The 20698-nt window shown below is 41.6% G+C and overlaps 1 protein-coding gene across 1 annotated transcript in view; it reads right to left on the reverse strand.

The window, feature by feature from the left end:
• The window catches only part of Ube2n (ubiquitin-conjugating enzyme E2N), a 32229-nt gene that overhangs the window by 2179 nt on the left and 9352 nt on the right, over nucleotides 1-20698 (reverse strand). The window contains exon 2 of the mRNA XM_013021099.1: nucleotides 122-368. Within this exon, the coding sequence (XP_012876553.1) occupies nucleotides 122-368 (247 nt within the window). The remainder of the gene's footprint in view (nucleotides 1-121; nucleotides 369-20698) is intronic.

The following is a 20698-nucleotide window of genomic DNA, read 5'->3' on the forward strand; positions in this document are numbered from 1 at the left end:
CCCACAGACCTTTGTGGTTTTATTCTAAGACAGGAGTACAATGTTTATATTTTAAATATGGACTGCTTAAGAGAGAAAGGCGAAATCTTTAACAGCATACGATGACAAAGATAACACTTACCTTTCAAAATATCTAAACATATTCTTCCCAACTTGTCTACATTAGGATGATAAATTTTGGTCATGAAACGTACTTTAGGTGCTGCCATTGGGTATTCTTCTGGAAGGAATAGTTCAAGTTTAAAAGTCCCTCCCTCAAAGGGGGAATCCTGAGGGCCAGCAATAACCACATGAAAATAACGGGCGTTGCTCTCATCTGGTTCTGCTTTAATGCCAGGAACTGGTTCTGCCAGCAAGCGCTGGGTTTCCTACAACAGAAAAACAAACACATTGGTGAAACAAATGTCATTTCACTAGACATCAAAATTAACATTAGAGGGCTGGGAAGGTGGCTCAGTGGTAGAGTGCTTGCCTTGCATGCATGAGGCCTGGAATTCGATTCCTCAGCACCACATAAGCAAAAAGAAAAAAACCAGAAGTGGTGCTGTGGCTCAAGTGGTAGAGCATTAGCCTTGAGCTGAAGGGCTGAGGTACAGCGCCCAGGCCCAGAGTTCAGGCCCCAGGACCAGACTCCCCCCCAAAACAAAAATTAGAAAGCTCATCTCGTGGCATTAAGCTCTTTTTCCAATATACTGATACATTTTTATTTAGTTCCTAACATGCAAAATTCATAGAAAAGACCATTCAAAGCCAGGTGCTGGTCACATCTGCAATCCTAGCTACTGAAGACCATGGCTCAAGTTCAAAGTCAGCCCAGGCAGGAAAGCCTGTGAGACTCCAAACATCACACAGCCAGAATGAGAGTGGTGGCTCAAGTGGCAGAAGACTAGCCTTGAGCAAAAAATCTTTTTTTTTTTTTTTTAGTGAGAATTAGGCTTTTTTATTAAATTTGTTCTACTATACAAAATCATAAAATGCACAAAATTTATGAAGCTATTAACATGTCTGAAGGTGACTGACAGCAATGACTAAGTTAGTCATGCTGCTAATTTACCTCCAAAGATTTGTTTAGCACATCAGAAATATCTTTTCTCCCAATTTGAAGAAAAAAAGACGAAATGTGCACTTGAGCAAAAAATCTTATGGGCAGCGCCCAGGCCAAGTTCAAGCCCCAGTACAAAAAAAAAGATCAATCACAACTAGCCAAATTCCAACTACAAGAAAATACCAATGATTTACCACATTTTTTTTTTCTTGGTTGTGGGGCTTGAACTCTGGACCTGGGCGCTGTCCCTCAGCTCTTCACCTCAAGGCGAGCGCTCTACCACTTGAGCCACAGCGCCACTTCCGGCTTTTTTCTTTTTGCTTATGTGGTGCTGAGGAATCGAACCCAAGGCCTCTTGCATGCAAGGCAAGTGCTCTACCACTGAGCCACCTTCCCAGCCCAAGAACAGTTTTAATGTGTTCAACATACACAAGCTCCCCACTCCATCTTAATATTTTCCACCTGCAGTTGGTGGAATCTGTGGTTGTGGGGGATCAACTACAATGGAATAAAACAAGTTAGAGTTAAGAACAAGTATAGGTACCTGAACAAGGCTACAAAAATATATACATGCATTTATCCATTTATATATGTATGCTAAACTGACAACTTTATGTCCTCTAATAATCATACCATTAGTTTTTGCTTTCTATCATCTCTCAACTCTCATTCTTTTTCCTGTTTCCAAACTTCCCAAATCTCCCTCCTTATGACTTCTGACTGATGCCTTGCTTCCTATTTCATAAGAAAACAGAAACTTCCCCACGTTTCTGTGGCAGGCATCTGTGCATCTACCTTCATTCTTCCTTCCTTCTTTTTCCCACTACCATGAACAAACCTCCAGAACAACCCCTATTCTTGAGCACTAAATGCTCTCTCTTCACCTATCTAAGGGCACTATTCCAGTATTTCTCTTCTCTCTTGAATGACCAGTTTTCCTCTTTATTGGGTCTTCCTTCAAACCATACAAAACTGCAGTTGTTTTCTGAATAAGAAGAACTACTCTCTCCACACCTCTTCAATATAGTTCTGGAATCCTTAGCTAGAGCAATAAGGCAAGAAAAGGACATTAAAAGGATCCACATAGGGAAGGAAGAAATTAAACTATGCCTATTTGCAGATGACATGATCTTATAACTAAACAACCCCAAGAACTCCACTCCCAAACTCCTAGAACTAATAAACCACTTCTGTACACAAACAATGTACAAGCAGAAAGGGAAATCAGGAAACAACTCCATCTGGAATAACCTCAAAAAAAAAAACAAACTAGAAATTAACCTAACCAAAGATGTAAAGGACCTATTTAGTGAAAACTACTGAAGTCTAAAAAAAGAAATCAAGCCAGGAACTGACGGCTCACACCTGTAATCCTATTCCAGAGAGGCTGAGATCTGAGGATCACGGTTCAGAGCCAGCCCACGCAGAAAAAGTCCGTGAAACTCTTATCTCCAATTAATCACCAGAAAACCAGAAGCAGCACTGTGGCTCAAGTGGTAGAGCACTGGCCTTAAGCTGAAGAGCTGAGGGACAGCGCCCAGGCCCAGAGTTAAAACACCACAAGAAAAAAAAAAAAGAAAAGAAAAGAAAAGAAGGAAGGAAGGAAAGGAAAGGAAAGAGAATACCTGGAAATGAAAGGACCTTTCCATGTTCATGGATCTGTAGAAGCAACATTGTGAAAATGGCCTTACTGCCAAAAATGATATATAAACTCAGTGCAATTCCCATCAAAATCCCAATGACATTCTTTACTGAAACAGAGAAAACAATCCAAAAATTCATGGAACGAGAGACTTAGAATAGCCAAAGCAATTCTAGGCAAAAGAAACAATGAAGGAGGTATCACAATACCAAATTTCAAGCTCTACTATAGAGCCATAATAACAAAAACAGCTTGGGATTGGCACAAAAATCCAGAAACAAAATCACATACTTACAGTCAGTTGATATTTGACAAAGGAGCCAAAGACATACAGTGAAAAAAATATAGCCTCTTCAACTACCGGTGCTGGGAAAACTGAGCAGAAAGAGCATGCAGAAAACTAAAAGTGGACTCCAGCCTGCCACCATGCACTAACATCAACTCAAAATGGACTTAAGACCTCAGCATCAAACCTGAAACTCTGAAACTACTGCAGGACTGAGAAGGAGAGACACTAGAACTTATAGGCCAGTAATAAACTTCCTGAACAGAGTCCCAGGGTCACAACAAATTGAAGAGAGACTCAACAAATGGGACTATATTAAAATAGAGTTGCTGTGCAGCTAAAGACATTGCTACCAAACTAGAAAGACACCAACCAACTGGAAAAAGATATTTAACAGCAATGTATCAGACAAAGGCTAATATATATTATACACAGGGAACTCAAGAAAGTACACTCTCCCAAATCTAACAAACCAATCATTAAATGGGCAAGGAAACTAAAGAGAGACTTCTCAGAACAGATAAAAATGGCAAAGAAACACAGGAGCAAATGTTCATCATGCCTGGCCATAAATGAAATGAAAATAAAAACCCTGAGATACCACCTTACCCCAGTCAAAATGGCCTAAATTCCAAATTCAGCCAACGACAAACACTGGCAGGGATACAGAGAAAGAGGAACAATACTTCACTGCTGGTGGGAATGTAAACTAATACAATCACTCTGGAAAGAAGACTGGAGGTTCCTCAGAAAACAAAATACAGACCCAGTCATACCACTTATAGGCATCTACACTGACCAACAGGAACCAGGATACAAGGACACATGCAATGAACATCTGTGTTCACTGCAGCACTGTTCACAATAGCGAAGATACGGAAACAACCCAGATGCCCCAAAGAGATGAATGGATCCAAAAATTGTGGTACCTATATACAATGGAATATTACACAGCCATTAGAAAGGACAAAATAATAGCATTCACAGGGAAATGGATGGAACTAGAACAAATCATGCTGGGCTCAGTAAGCCAAGATCAGAGAAAAATGGCACATCGTCTCCCTGATAATGTGGATGTTAAAATCAAAATGAAAGGAGATATGACAAAGTAAACAGGACCTCTTCTTAAGCTATTGCATCATTTTTGGATGACTCCATGTTCTTGACCTCACATATGGGTGTGTGTGTGTGTGTGTGTGTGTGTGTGCACACGTGCACATCTGAGGGAAGCTAGGAGGAGGGTACAGAATCAGCGGAAAACAGGTGAAAAAATACAACAGAGGGGCCCATCAGTGCACTGGACATTGATTGATGAATGTGAACTAATCATCTCAAGGGCAGTGATGGGAGGGAGGGAATGAGAAAGAGGGAACAGCTTACACCTAAGCAAAAGGAAATAAATACATATCACCCGACACCTACAGTGTCAAAGTTTGTAGAGTCCATAAGCTTTTTTTTTTTTGTCGTCCTGGGACTTGAACTCTGGGCTTGGGCGCTGTCCTTGTGCTTTACAAGCTCAAGGCGAGCGCTCTACCACTTGAGCTTGGCAGAATTTTGTTGAAAAACACGATAAAAAGGCATTTGAAATATTATTTATGGCTATATCCTCAGCATTTGGAACAACTCTTGACACCACAGATTACCAATAAATATGTGGGCTATAAATTAACAAGCAGGAACTTAAGGACCAAAATTTCATCCCTCCTATCATGAAAGCAGGGGAAGAAAAAAGTATGCAGAACCAGGAGTCGGTTCAAGCCCCACAACCAAAACAAAAAAGATCCCCTCCCCCCCCCAGGCCCTGAGCACAGTGATAGTCTAGCCATGTAGATACATAAAGCAATGCCTTTGGTATTTTAATTCAAGAGTAGTTTTGGTTCTGTATTCATTGTGACAATACAAAGACAAAGGAGAAACTGAAATGCGAACTGCTTTCGGAAAGATGTTCTTAGAGGTCCAAAGTAAAACATTTTCAGAGAATTAAAAAACTCAAGGGGAGCTAGGTGCTAGTGGCTCATGCCTGTAATCCTAGCTACTCCAGAGGCCCTGAGATCTGAGGATCGAGGTTCAAAGCCAGCCTGGGCAGGAAAGTTCCTGAGGCTCTTATCTCCAATTAACCACCAGAAAACTGGAAGTGATGCTGTGGGGCTCAAGTGGTAGAGTACTTGCCTTGAGCTGAAGAGCTGAGCGACAGCGCCCAGGCCCAGAGCTCAAGCTCCATGACCAAAATAAACAAACACCTCAAGAGGCAATATCGGGAAGTATGCTATCATAGGACCAAGACATAAAGAGGCTGGTCTTCATATAAGAGGGGGATAGAAGGGAAGGAGCAAAGAAACTAAGGATAAACAGAAATAAGAGGAATGAGAAAAGTGGATGGCAAATTTTTTTCAATTTTGGTCTCCACATCCATCCTCCTGTGTTTTACCCTAAGTTTCTAAGGAGAGATTAGAAAAAGAGAAAGGCAGGGTCCAAGAATTCCAAATCAGCTATATAAAGTAACTGCCAAGCTGGGCGCCAGTAGCTCAGGCCTGTAATCCTAGCTACTCAGGAGGCTGAGATCTGAGGATCGCAGTTCAAAGCCAGCCCGGGCAGGAAAATCCGTGAAACTCATCTCCAATAAACTACCAGAAAATAGGAAGTGATGTTGTAGCTCAAGTGGTAGAACGCTAGCCTTGAGCTGAAGAGCTGAGGGACAGTGCTCAGACCCAGAGTTCAAGCCCCACAACCAACAAATAAATAAATAAGTGACTGCCAGGCACCAGTGCCTCACTCTTGTAATCCTACTTAGGCTGAGACCTAAGGATCATGGTTCAAAGCCAGCCTGAGCAGGAAAATCTGTGAGATTCTTAATTCTAATCAACTACCAAAAAGCCAGAAATGGAGCTGTGGTTCAAGTGGTAGAATGCAAACTAAGCATAAAAGCTCAGGAATGATGTCTAGGCTTTGAGAAGTTCAAACCTCAGGATTGGCATTAAAGTAAATAAATAAAATAATTAATTATTAATTTTAAAAGCCAGGCACCAGTGGCTCACACCTGTAATCCTAGCTACTCAGGAGGCTGAGATCTGAGCATTTCGGTTCAAAGCCAGCCCCGGTGAGCAGAAAAGTCAGTGAGATTCTTATCTCTAATTAACCACCACTAGAAATGGCTCTGTGGCTCAACATGGTACAGCACAAGCCTTGAGCTGAAGAGCTCAGGGACAGGGTGCAGGCTCAGAGTTCAAGCCCCATGACTGCTGGGGGGGGGGCAGGAGGGGGAACCACAGAAGAACTTCCAAAATCAAATCTCAAAATAGCTCCAAATCACTATGAGTTCACACTGGCGTAGAAGACAGCAAATTATGTGATCTCATCAATTGTAAGATTTAATTGAAACACATTCCAGAATAAGCTTTTAAGTGTGCAAAAACATCCTGAAATAGACATTTCATTTTGTTTTGTTTTTCTAAGTGTTGGTACCAGGGCTTCAACTCTGGGCCTCAGTTTCTCAACTTGTTTACAGATGGTACACTGACACTTAAGCCATATCTCCAGCCCTTGAAAGTTTTTACATACTGTTTCCCATGGATTTAACATAACAAACATGTAACTATGTGATTATACATTGTTGATTTCCCACAAACCCATAGCATAAATCATGGAAGGAATAAAGAATCCAAATCATACTGAACAATCTCAGAGAACAATTTCTAAGACACTAACTCATAGTAGTTGATGTCAACCTTTTTCATAAAAAAGATAAAAACTAGCTAGGAAATTAAATCCTTCTTGCTCCTATCAACATATGGCTAGATGGGAAATACTTTCAATTTTATACCATTCTTTGGCAGAAAGATAGTAAAGGGCAATGTGATTTTTTTTTAATCTAGAAAAGGCTCAAATTCCACATTTACTTTTTCTATGAGCAAACTTGAGCCAAAACTTCCCATATAGAATTACGGCAGTCTCCATTTGCAGTTTCTTTCCATAGTTTCAATTAATCTGTCAATTTCACTCAAATTTCTTTGTTTTTGTTTTTGTCAGTCGTGGGGCTTGAACTCTGGGCCTGGGCACTGTCCCTCAGCTCTTCAGCTCAAGGCAAGTGCTTTACCACTTGAGCTACAGCGCCACTTCCAATTTTTTTTTTTGTTCTTTGGTCGGTTATAGAGCTTGAACTCTCGGCCTGGGCGCTGTTCCTGCGCTCTTCAGCTCAAGGCAAGTGCTCTACTAGTTGAGCCACATAGCCACTTTGGGTTTTCTGGTAGTTCACTGGAAATAAGAGTCTCATAGACTTTCCTGCCCAGGCTGACTTTGATCCTCAAACTTCAGCCTCCTGAGTAGGTAGAATTGCAGGTGTGAGCCACTGGCACCCAGCTCAAAAAAATTTTAAGTGCAAAATTTTAGAAATAAACAATTCCTGAGTTTTATATTGTGTACCATGTGCACAATCCTAATGTAGCATCCAGTATGTAAGGATGATGAAGCCTTATTAGTACCACTTGGATATGAGTAATCTCTAATATGAAGAATACACCACTGGTCCCATTAGTCACTTTAGTGGCCATCTATTTGTAGTCTGATATTAGACTAATTGTAGCAGTAGCCCAGTACTTTGTGTTCCAGTAACTCTTACATTACTTAGTAATTACCTCAAAGTACAATATACCATCTTAATGCATTGTGCAAGGGAACAAATTGTCTATAATGAATTTTGAGACAATAAATAGTATTAGGAAAATGGTAATTTGTGTCAAGAAAAAATAAACTTGCCAGCTATTTGTGGCTCACGACTGTAATCCTACCTATTTAAGCAGCTGAGATCTGGAGGACTATGGTTCAAGTAAGCATATGCAGAAAAGGTCAAGAGATTCCATCTCTTTACCAGTGTAAAGCCATGCTGAAGGCATGACTCAAGTGATAGAACCACCAGCCTGTAGTTAAAACCCAGTATTGCCCCCAAAGAAACAGAACAAAAATTAATCTAAATGAAACAACTACATGATAAAATAAGGGTTAAACAAGACATTTCCATTTTACAGTGCACACTACCCCCTAGTGGATGTAAGACATCTTGACTTCAAACTTTTCCCTTGCAAATGAAAACTGCCCTAAGAATTTATTATTCACCCCAATTTTCGTTTTTGTTTTTGCCAGTCCTGGGGTTTGAACTCAGGACCTGGGCACTGTCTCTGAGCTTCTTTTTTTTGTTGTTCAAAGCTAGCACTCTACCACTTGAGCCACAGTGCCACTTCCGGCTTTTTTCTGTTTACCTAGAACGGAGGAATTGAACCCAGGGATTCATACATGCTAGGCAAGCACTCTACCACTAAGCCACATTTCCATTCCCTTGGCCCCCATTCTCTTGAATGATCACTACTGCAAAATCAAAGCAAAGTTTAGCACTCACCTGACATAAAAACACCTGTCTTAATCTGGTCACAAGTTTACTCTTCCCCCCCACACAGACACACCTTTTATTTCCAGACAGACAGGAAAATACTTTTTGGTCATAGCGGCTTGAACTCAAAAGAGGCTGGGCACGTCCCTGAGCTCTTTTCCTCAAGGCTACTGCTTCTACCACTTAGTATATAGCACCACTTCTTGTTTTCTAGGATTAACTGGAGATAAGAGTCTCATGCACTTTCTTACCCCATATGGATTTGAACAGTCATCCTCAACCTCCTGAGTAGCAAAGCTTAAAGGAGTAATCATTATCTCAGAGTAATAGCCAAGATGAGCTGGGTTAAAATCCATGTCCTTAATTTTTCCAACACGAAATCAGACCAATACTTCTGTGAAGCTAAGAGAAAAGGAATGGAGACTGGGGAGCCAGAATAACTTCTGAAGGGTAAAGTATGTATCACAATTTAAATATGTCAGGAAGCCTCTCCGTGTGTACTTCCAGTTTCCTGTCTGTTACCAACACTCTACTTACTATAGAGTAAAGTAGCACAAAAATCATTGGCTTGTCAGAGCCTAAATCATGAAGACAAGGAGCCCCATTAGCAAACAGTAAATGTAAAATAAATTATTACTTGTTCCATGAATAAACATATAAATGCATTAAGTACCACATAGAGGTTTTATTCTTCCTGTTAAATGGTAACTTCTACCTCAAGAACTGATTAACCCACTCAGGCCAGACATTGGTGGCTCAGGCCTGTAGTCCTAGCTTCTCAGGAGGTTGAGATATGAGGATCATGGTTCAAAGCCACCAGGACAAGAAAGTCCATGAGACTTCTAGCTTCAATACCACCAAAAAAAACAGAAGTGAAGCTGGAGTAGAATGTCAACCTTTAGCAAAAAAACTAAGGACACATGCAATACTGGCGCACAAGCACACATGTATGTATGCGTGCGTGCATGTGTCCACACATGCGTGCACACACATATACACAAAGACCCACTGACAACAAAAACAGAAAATCCTACTAACAAAGTATCCTCATAATATCACTAACTGATACGTTGATTTCCTTACATACTATCTTGATTCTTTTCCCCCACCCTAATCACACCTGCCAACACAGTATTTGTATTTGTAGTCTGTGACCCCCCCACACACACACATTTCCACACATGCATGCACCACTGTAAATTCCACAGGGTACTGTTCCTAGATAATGCAAAGAATTCAATAACAGTTCAAGAAAGCCAGGCACCAGTGGCTCACATCTATCTATGATCCTAACTATTCAGGAGGCTGAGATCTGAGGATCACAGTCTGAAGCCAGCCCAGGCAGTAAAGTCCATGAGATTTATCTCCAATTAACCACCAAAAAGCAGGAAGCACAGAGCTGTGGCTCAATGATATAGCACTAGCTATGAACAAAAAAGCTCAAGAGGGCTGGGAAGGTGGCTCAGTGGTAGAGCGCTTGTCTTGCATGCCTGAGGCCCTGGGTTCAATTCCTCAGCACCACATAAGAAAAAAGAAAAAAGCCGGAAGTGGCGTTGTGGCTCAAGTGGTAGAGTGCTAGCCTTGAGCTGAAGGGCTCAGGGACAGCGCCCAGGCCCAGAGTTCAGGCCCCACGACCGGACCCAAAAAAAAAAAAGCTCAAGAGACAGTGCCCAGGCTTTGAGTTCAAGCCCCAGAACTGGAACACACAAAAATATTCAATATCTCAACAAATAGTGATTCAAATGTTCTACCTGCAGGAACTCTTTCAATGCTCATACTCATTTGATAAATGGGGAACTAAAACTAATCAGTTATAACCAAAGCAAGAAAACAGGGTGACAGTTAAGATCCAAGCCTCAGTCTGCCTCGAGAACCAATATCTTCTCAACAGTATGTTTTAAGACAACGTGAGGTGTAAATATATTTAATAGGGATAGTAATAGCACAAGACTGAAAGGACTATTTTAGCTTTTTTTTGGTCGGTTATGGGGCCTGAACTCTGGGCCTGGGCACTGTCCCTCAGCTCTTCAGCTCAAGGTTAGCATTCTACTACTTTGAGCCACAGCACCACTTCTGGCTTTTTCTGCCTATGTGGTGCTGAGGAATGGAACCCAGGGCCTCATGCATGCAAGGCAAGCACTCTACCACTGAGCCACCTTCCCAGCCCTATTTCAGCATTTTTTTGCTTAAGTTATGTCATATACACACACCCCTTTTTGTACTAGGAAACAAAAAATACACAGCCTTAAGATAAAGTAGAAAACATGATGATTGAAAAATTGATATGCATTATATTGACCTGAAATTATCTACTACATCTTCAAAAATGGGAAACCATTTTGTCCATCTTTGACATTCCATAAAACCATGATGGTCTTTTGAAATGTTACAACTCTGAATTTACTAATAGATGCTTATTAATTTTATATTATAGCATCGTGGTATCAACTAAGAGTACAACACAGTGTCCTCCACTCATCCACTGAAGCTTATTTCTTTTTCTTTCTTTTTTTTTTGTCGGTTGTGGGGCTTGAACTCTGGGCTTGGGCGCTGTCCCTGCGCTCTTCAGCTCAAGGCGAGTGCTCTACCACTTGAGCCACAGCGCCACTTCCGGTTTTCTAGTGGTTTATTGGAGATAAGAGTCTCACGGACTTTCAAAACCTAGGCTGGCTTTCAACCTAGATCCTAAGATCTCAGCCTCCTGAGTAGCCAGGATTACAGGCATGAGCCACCGGCACCCAGCTTGAAGCTTATTTCAAGTAGTAAGTATATGTAAAGTCTGTCTTAAGAAGTCTTTCACAATTTATATGTTTATAAAATATCTTGTCAGGGGCTGGGAAGGTGGCTCAGTGGTAGAGCGCTTGCCTTGCATGCCTGAGGCCTTGGGTTCGATTCCTCAGTACCACATAAGCAAAAAAGAAAAGACCGTGTATATATATATATATATATATATACTGTCATATTTTATATCCTGTCACTTGAAAACTGAGTGACAGGATATTTTATAAACAACAAGACCAGATTAGGTACGTATTTGTGTCTATTTCTAGACATTTCCTTTTTCTGGAGAGGTAAGAATTTTTTAAACCTCCCATCTTTTTTTTTTTAATCTTCCAAATACTGGTATCATAATTAAACAAAATGTCAGTTACAACTTTAGAAAACACTCATGAGCTAGGTGCAGAAGCTTGAAGGCTGAGACCTGAGGATCATGGTTCAAAGACAACCTGGGCAGGAAAGTCTGTGAGACTCTTATCTCCAGTTAACTACCAGAAAACCTGAAGTGGCACTGTGGCTCAAAGTGGTAGAGCAGTAGACTTGAGCAATAAAGCTCAGGGACAGCACCCAAGCCCTGAGTTCAAGCCCCACAACCACCACCAACAACAACAAAAAAAAAAGTTAAAAAACACTCATGAAATTCCTGGTAGTAAAAATGTCATTTAAAGACTCACAGCAGCTAAGCAATTCCGTTTTCTCTAGTTCTTGATTTGATAATTAATATTAACTACATCACTGCCAGGCCATTGAAAAATAAAAGATTTAGTGATTTCAGTAATAGCTATCCTTCTTATTCATAAACTCTGTATCTCAGGAATGATTTGACCAATGCTGCTCTTTCAGAACGCACAATGAAAAAAAAGAACCTAGCCTAATAACACTTCACTGATACTATTTTATACCATGGTACTTAATAAGAAAGCCATCAAATGGCTTAAAAAACACTTGCATTATTTTAGATTCTAGGATGGAATAGTTAACTTTGGTTGAGAAAGAGGTTTTCTGCATTCACTCTGAATAAAACAGTAGGGCTGAGAAGGTGGCTCAGTGGTAGAGCGCTTGCCTTGCATGCCTGAGGCCCTGGATTCGATTCCTCAGCATCACATAAGCAAAAAGAAAAAAGCCGGAAGTGGCGCTGTGGCTCAAGTGGTAGAACACTAACCTTGGGCTGAAGAGCTGAGGGACAGCACCCAGGCCCAGAGTTCAGGTCCCACAACCGACCAAAATAACTTACACAAAAAAAGACTCCCAGGCAGTACACTACACAAGGCAAAATGAAGGTTGTGGTACACATTCATAGTTTCTTCTGGCTATTTCATGGCTCAAACATCCCTGTTTGAGAATTAGCACACACCCTTAGACACATACACATGTGCACCCATATACTCACATATTTTATAGACCCCCATTTCCCTCAACAGAAGCTGAAGATTTATTTCCTGTCTTTGCAACCAATTATGTGATCAAGGTTCAGTCAATATCTGTGCGCCAGAATCTAAGATATGAAAGAACCCACTGTAGAGAGAATACCAGTCACCAGCAGGACGACATGGAAGAGTTCTACTGGTAGCCCCCTGTACTTGGCATCAGCAACCATAGTGAATACACTGTGGAGTATATAGCACATAATGAAATGAATGCAGTGAAATCTTCACTGTGGTGCAATTCTATACTGTTACTGGCTTCCCCCACCCTCCCAGGCTGAGGAATGAACCTGAGCCTTGCATAAGCTAGACAAGTATTCTACCATTTGAGCTATGCCCCAACCCCTTTTTCAGTTTTATTTTAAGACAAAGTCTTATGCTAACTTTGCCCAAAGTGGCTTGGAACTTGCCTCTACCTCACAGTAGGTAGTATGCCACTACAACCAGGTTTGTTACTGGCTGTCTTTCTCTGGCTCTCCTGAAGATTGTTCAGGTATCGAGTAACTCTTTCTTTTCTTTTTCTTTTTTTTTGGGGGGGAGCTTAAACTCAGGGCCTAAGCACTGTCCCTAAATCCTTTTGCTCAAGGCTAGCACTCTACCATTTTGAGCTACAGCTTGTTTTCAGGAGATAAGAATCTTACAGCTTATCCTGCCCAGGCTGGCTTGGAACCACAATCCTCAGATCTCAGCCTCCTATGTAGCTAGGATTACAGGCATGATCCACTGGCACCCAGCTGACTTTTTCATTTTAAATACTAATCTAAATCACAATTTCTGTTTAAACTAGTCAAAGCTGCTTCATTGCCTGTTTAAGAGATACAGGCTAAGAAAAACAGTGAAGAAAAGAGTATTAATAGATGAGGTGGAAATGGGGAAAATGAAAGGGACTAAATGGGGTCAAAAGAGAACACTGGAGTCTGAAATTCCTTTTTCAAAGACCTTCTACTTAATTTTAAGGCCTTTCAAGACACAACAGTTCTAATTTTTTGTGTGTGTGTGTCCGGTCGTGGGCCCTGAACTCTGGGCTTGGGCGCTGTCCCTCAGCTCTTCAGCTCAAGGCGAGCCCTCTACCACTTGAGCCACAGCGCCACTTCCGGCTTTTTTCTTTTTGCTTATGTGGTGCTGAGGAATCGAACCCAGGACCTCATGTATGCAAGGCAAGGGCTCTACCACTGAGCCACCTTCCCAGCAACAGTTCTAACTTCTAACTAGAGGACCTGAGCATAACGACATATTCCTGTCATCCCAGCTACATGGAAAGCATAAATAGGAAGACTATGGTGCAGGCTGGCCAGGGCAGAAAACAAGACTCTACTCAAAATATGAAAGCAAAAAGGGCTTGGAGGCATGGCTCAAATTCAAAGCCCTGAATTCAAACTCTCAATATTGTCCCCACCAAAACAAACAAGTAAACAAGTAAACATCTCTCTCTCTCTCTCTCTCACACACACACACATACACACACAACCTTAATTTAAAAAAGTTATGTGCATCTTGAGGATCTTAATTTGTTAAGAGTTGTTTGGATTTGGGGTGAGAAACTACACTAGTTAGGCATTCTGTTGAGAGAATCTGAACAATCCTAGAGGGGGAAAAGAAGAGGAGTGAAATTAGATGCCAGTGGCTCACACCTTTAATCCTAGCTACTCAGGAGGCAGAGATCTGAGGATGGAAGTCTGTCTAAGGACAGCCCAGGCTGGCTTTCATCTCCAATTAACTGTCATCTCCAATTAACCAGCAAAAAGCCAAATAGAAGTAGACCTGTGGCGCTAGAGTACTAGCCTTAAGAGGAAAAAAAACTAACACAGTACCCATACCTGACACAAAGAGGAGGGGAGAAGAAAGGAGAGGGAATATAGAGAGAAAATGAACACACCAAGAACTAATGAGGTATGACTTTATGGCCACTTGCTATACTCTGTGCCAATGTCACACAATAAAGGATCATCAGGTATGCTTGAATGAAAAAGCCAAGGAACAGTGCCCACGCTCTGAGTTCAAGTCTTAGTACCAAAACTGGGGGGGGGGGGAAGAGGGGGGTACGTATTTACAAACCCCAGCACTCAGGTGAATGAAAGTCCAGACTATGCTTCCCCCCAAAAAATAAAATAAAATAAAGATTAATGTTTACTACTGCTGAATACTTAAGAAGAAATGGCTGAGCTGAGCACAGAAGATTATGCTTGTAAATCTAACTGCTTAGGGTACAGAGACAGGAAGAATGAGGTTCAAAAGGACAGCCCAGGCAAAAATTAGAGATGTTTTCTCAAAGAACAAGCTAGGACTGGTATACATGCCTGTAATCCTACTAGTAAGTAGGCCAAGGTAAAGAGGATCACTATCCAAAAGTTGACCCCAAGCAAAAAAGTGAGACTCTACTTGAAAAACTAAGAGCATAAAGGAGTGTGGTGGCTTAGGTTTGGGTAAGTTCAAACCCCAGTCCTGCCAAAAAGAAAAAAAAAAAAGCCCAAAGGGTTTTTCTTAAATGTTTTTCACAATTTAGACTTCAAATGTGACCAATTTTATGGCCACTAATAGAACAAATTTCCTAAAACTTGCTCTTTTCTTATTTCTGTGTGGCTTTCTTCCTCACCTATTTCTATTCTTTCTTCTTTTCCCAGGCAAATGCTTTATCCTCAGCCCCATCAATGACAATTCTTTAAAGTACTTACCAGTGGGCTGGGAATGTGGCTTAATGGTAGAATGCTTGCCTGCCTAGCATGCATGAAGCCCTGGGTTCAATTTCTCAGTACCACATAAACAGAAAAATCTAGAAGTAGTGCAGTGGCTCAAGTAGTACTAGCCTTGAGCAAAAGAAGCTCAGGGACAGTGCCAAGACCCACAGTTCAAGCCCTAGGACTGGCCAAAAAACACTTTAATGTCACACCTTAAAAGAGCAACTCTATGGTATGTGAGTTATATCTTAAAAAATTTATATGGTGGGCCGGGAATGCGGCTCAGTGGTAGAATGCTTGCCTTGAACTAAAAGATGCTTAGAGACAGTATCCAGGCCTGATTTCAAGCCCCATGATAGGCAAAAAAGAAAAAAGAAAATTACACACACACACACACACACACACACACGCACGCACACATGCACGCACGCCAGGCATGGTACTGCATACTTATAACCCAGCTACCTGACAGGCAAAATCCCAGGTTGGTCCAGGCAAAAGTATGATACCTTATTACTCAACCCCTCCAAAAAAATAAATAAATAAAGTTGGGGGAAGGGATGGGGGGGCACCACCACCTAAATGAAAGCAAAAAGGTCTGAAATCATGACTCAAGTAGAATACTTCCTGTGCTCTAGCAAACATGTCCTGAATTCAGCCAAAAATGTAAATGAATAAACAAAGTAGTTAAAGCATTTGACCTTTCCTTCAATATCCAGTGAGATTGTAGCATCTTACCTATGAACTAGAAACTGTTATAGCAAAAGAAAATAAAGCGTTGAAAAAATCTTTTCTGCCGGCTGCCAGTGGCTCATGCCTGTGATCCTACTCAGGAGGCTGAGATGTGAGGATCACAGTTCAAAGCCAGCCCAGGCAAGAAAGTCCATGAGACTCATCTCCAATTAACCACCAGAAAACCAGAAGTGGTGCTGTGGCTCAAGTGGTAGAGCACTTGTCTTGAGCTAAAGCGCTCAGAGCAGTGCCCAGGCCCAGAGTTCAAGTCCCACAACCAACCAAAAAAAAAAAACTTTTCTATTTGACGTTTTTTAGTATGTTAACATCTGCCACAATAACCGAATTTTTAGTAATGAATATGCATTCATGAAGTACATTTATGAAAGAAAGATTTCTAATTAAAATCTGAAGGTAAAGCTAGGTGTGGTGGCACACTCCTGTAATCCCTAGTACTAGGGAGGCTGAGAGAGGAGCACTGCATGCTACAGGGCAGCCTGGATTACACATTGAGACCCTTTGTCAAAAACAGACCAACCAATTATCTGTGGTACAGATGTGTTGATTGTTGTTACAGGTTTGCATTGTTTGGCGGGCAGATTACTGAGGTCTGAACTCAAGACAACCTTGAGCTTGCTAGGCAGGTGTTCCTACCACATGTTAAAAATCTTACTACTGTGGCTGGGAAGGTGGCTCAGTGGTAGAGCACTTGCCTTGCATGCATGAGGCCCTGGGTTCAATTCCTCAGCATCACATATGCAAAAAGAAAAAAGCCAGAAGTGGCGCTGTAGCTCAAGTGGTAGAGTGCTAGCCTAGAGCTGAGGGACAGCGCCCAGGCCCAGAGTTCAGGCACCACGACTGGACCCCAAAAAAAAAAAATTTTTTTTTTACTACTGCTCAAGTTTTTCCCTCAAGTTTGGTATGTCTAACTTATAACGACATCCTATAACCCACACTACTTTTCTACTTTCAAATTTCAGCTCAAATGCCACCATCTAAAAAATCTGTTTCCCAGGGCTGGGAAGGTGGCTCAGTGGTAGAGTGCTTGCCTTGCATGCATGAGGCCCTGGGTTCGATTCCTCAGCACCACATAAGCAAAAAGAAAAAAGCCGGAAGTGGCGCTGTAGCTCAAGTGGTAGAGCGCTAGCCTTGAGCTGAAGAGCTAAGGGATAGAGCCCAGGGCCCAGAGTTCAAGCCCCACGACCGGACCCAAAAAAAAAATCTGTTTCCCTAAACCAATCCTTAGCTTCCACCTATTACCAACAAAGCTTTTGGGCTGGGAAGGTGGCTCAGTGGTAGAGTGCTTGCCTTGCATGCATGAGGCCCTGGGTTCAATTCATCAGCACCACATAAGCAGAGCCGGAAGTGGTGCTGTGGCTCTGAAGTGGTAGAACACTAACCTTGAGCTGAAGAGCTGAGGGACAGTGTCCAGGCCCAGAGTTCAGGCCCCATGACTGACAAAGAAAGCTTTTGTATTCTGTACAAGGTGGCACTGGCTGTATTTCTATCCATGCTTGTACTGAAGCCAAGTACTCACAAGACCAGTGTCTCTGCAAGATGTACACTAAAATTATCGGGCAATCTTAAAAAAAAAAAAAAAAACAGGTTGGAGGTTCAACTGGCAAATTTACAAACACTCCCAAATAATTCTGATACACAGCATTAGTATCTTAACGTTTCCTACCATTCTCATCAATATATCAGTACCCCTACCAACAAAATCGTAAGATTTTATAAGAAATAGGCAAGGTTTGGATCAGCATTCCTATTCTAAAATAGCAGCCACCTAAATGGAGCTCCAGTACTGTTTAACCCTTTATCTGAACCAGAACTAAAGCAATGAGGACACTACCTTTCATTTGAAAAAGTGTTATTTAATGGAGTAGCTCTGTTACAGTCAAAGATAAGAAGTAACAAGTTTCTGTTGTTGTTGGGATTTGGGGGGGGGGGGAGGGGTTGTTTCTGGTCCTGGGGCCTGGGCTCTGTCCCTGAGGCTCTCTATGCTCAAGACTAGCACTCTACCACTTGAGCCACAATACCACTTTTGACTTTCCAGCCTTTTCTGAGTAGTTTATATTGGAGATAAGAGTCTCACAGACTTTCCTGCCCAAGTTGTCTTTGAACTGCAATTCTTAAATCTCAGTCTACAGAGAAACTAGAAGTATGGGCTTGAGCCACTGGCACCTGGCAGAAAAGTTTTATAGTTGTAGATCACTGAGTCCCTAACTGTGGGGGGGGAAAATGACTTCCAAAGCCAAAGTCTTATTTGTAAGCATGAAAGGCAATACTTTGAAAAATAACTTTTTCTTGCTCTCTCCAAACAAGAGTAAAGGAAATTAAGTCAGGTATAAATACCCTAAGTTGAAAGCACAAAATTCAACTTAATATATGTGAGTGCAAGATAATTTTAATCTATTTTTAGGCTTAATTTTTAAAGTCTCACTTAAAACTAACAGGATGGCTGCAATTTGATCCAATGACATACTGGATATATTTGAAAAACATAGCAGGAAAGTGAGTGGGTGGCACATGCCTGTGATCTTGTCAGCACTGAGTAGGAAAATAGATCAGAATTCAGAAGGCTGAGGTAGGAAGATAGTAAGTTTGAGGTCAGCATAGTAAAAGAGAGAGAGAAAAAGAGAAAGAGAGAAAGAGAAAAAGAAAGAAAAAGAGAGAGAGAAAGAGAGAGAATCAGAAAATATAGGAATTACTATTATATAGGTCCCTTGTCAGAGAAACAGAAATGTCCTCAAATCCAGGGAACCAGAAGCATTTCACCTTAAGGAAACTATATTACTAAAAAGAGCCTCAGACACAAAAGTTTTTAACTACAATAAGGAAGCCTGGCACTGGCGGCCCATGTCTGTAACCCTAGCTACTTATGAGACTGAAATCTGAGAATCATAGTTCAAAGAGCCAGCCAGGACAGATAAATTTAGACCTTTATGTCCCATCAACCATCAAAAAGCTGGGAAGCAAGGCTCAAGTGGTAAAGCACCAGCCTAAAAAAGCCAATTAAGAATACCAGACACTGAGTTCAAGCCTCACTACCAGCACACACAAAAAATAAATAATGCCAGGAGCTGGTTGGCTAATGCCTGTAATCCTAGCTATCAGGAAGCTGAAATCTGAGTATTGAGGCTGAAACCAGCTGGGGACAGGGAAGTCTCTAATTAACTACTAAAACTCAGAAGCAGAGGTATGGTTCAAGAGACAGAGCACTAGCCCTGAACCCCTCCTCCCCCCAAAAAAGGAAGCTTAGGGAGTGCTCAGGCCCTGAGTCCAAGCCCCAAAGACTAGCGCGTGCGCGCGCGCGCGCACACACACAGACACACACACACACACACACACACACACACACACACACAGAGGAAGGAAGGAGAAAGAAAGAAAATAAACTACAATCCTAACTACTCAGGAGGTTAAGATCTGAGGATAATGCCTTGAAGCCAGCCTTAGGCAGGAAAGTCCATGAGACTCTTAACACCAATCATCTACTCAAAAAAAAAAAAAAAGCTGGGAACCAATGGCTCATGCCTGTAATCCTAGTTATTCAGGAGGCTGAGATCTGAGGATCGCAGTTCAAAGCCAGCCCAGGTAGAAAGTCCATGAGACTCTTATCTCCAATAAACCACCAGAAGTGGCAAAGTGGCTCAAGTGGCAGAGTGCTCACCTTGAACTGAAGAGCTCAATGACAGAGCCTGGCCCAGAGTTCAAGCCCCACAACTGACAAAAAAAAAAAAAAAAAAAGCCAGAAGTGGCACTCTGGCTCAAGTAGTAGAGTACTAGCCTTCAGCAAAAAACTCAGAGACAGCACGCAGGCCCAGCGTTCAAGCCCCAGGACCAAATAAACAAACAAACAAAAAATAAGGAGAATTATAATAAAAAGCTAAACATGGAGAGCTTGTACAGACATGTTTTCAACTCATTTGTCTAAATGATGTAATATAAAGACATGCAGGACTTGGGGTCTTGGCTTACCTAACAAGCAGGAGTCCCTGAGGTTCAATTAGAAGAGCAAAACAAAAACATCAACAAAAAGCTTAATTCTAAAGTTATATATGTTCTGGTTGGTGCATTCTATCTTTAGTACCAACAATCTAGAGTATAAAATTCCCTGGGTTCAAATCACAGCTGTAAGCTGGGCACAGGCGGCTCACGCCTGTAATCCTAGCTATTCAGGAAGCTGAGATCTGAGGACTGAAATTCAAAGCTTGCCCAGGCAGGAAAGTCCCCATTAGGCTCTTATCTCCTATTAACCACTCAAAAATCAGAAGTGGTGTTGTGGCTCAAGTGGTAGAGTACTACAGGCTTACAGACAGAGCCCAGTCCCTGAGTTCAAGGCCCATGACCAATCCAAAAAAAAAAAAAAATTACAACTGTACAAATCAGAATAACACAACTATAAGATATGGTACTTATATATCATACGATTATTTTTAGAATTAACGCACTGGGCATTGGAGGTTCACACTTGAGGATCATGGTTTGAAGGCAGCGAGGTAGGAAAGTCCATGAGACTCTTATCTCTAATTGACCACCAAAAAGCCACAAGTTGAGCTGTGATTCAAGTGGTAGAGTGCTAGCCTTGAACACAAAAGTTCAGGGATAGCACTCTGGCCCTGATTTCAAGCACCAGGACAAGCATTTAAAAATGAAAACACAGGGCGATAGAGCACTTGCCTGAGGCCCTGGGTTCGATTCCTCAGCACCACATAAGCAAAAAGAAAAAAGCC

Source organism: Dipodomys ordii, unplaced genomic scaffold, assembly GCF_000151885.1.
Source record: "Dipodomys ordii isolate 6190 unplaced genomic scaffold, Dord_2.0 Scaffold3, whole genome shotgun sequence".
Classification (NCBI taxonomy): domain Eukaryota; kingdom Metazoa; phylum Chordata; class Mammalia; order Rodentia; family Heteromyidae; genus Dipodomys; species Dipodomys ordii.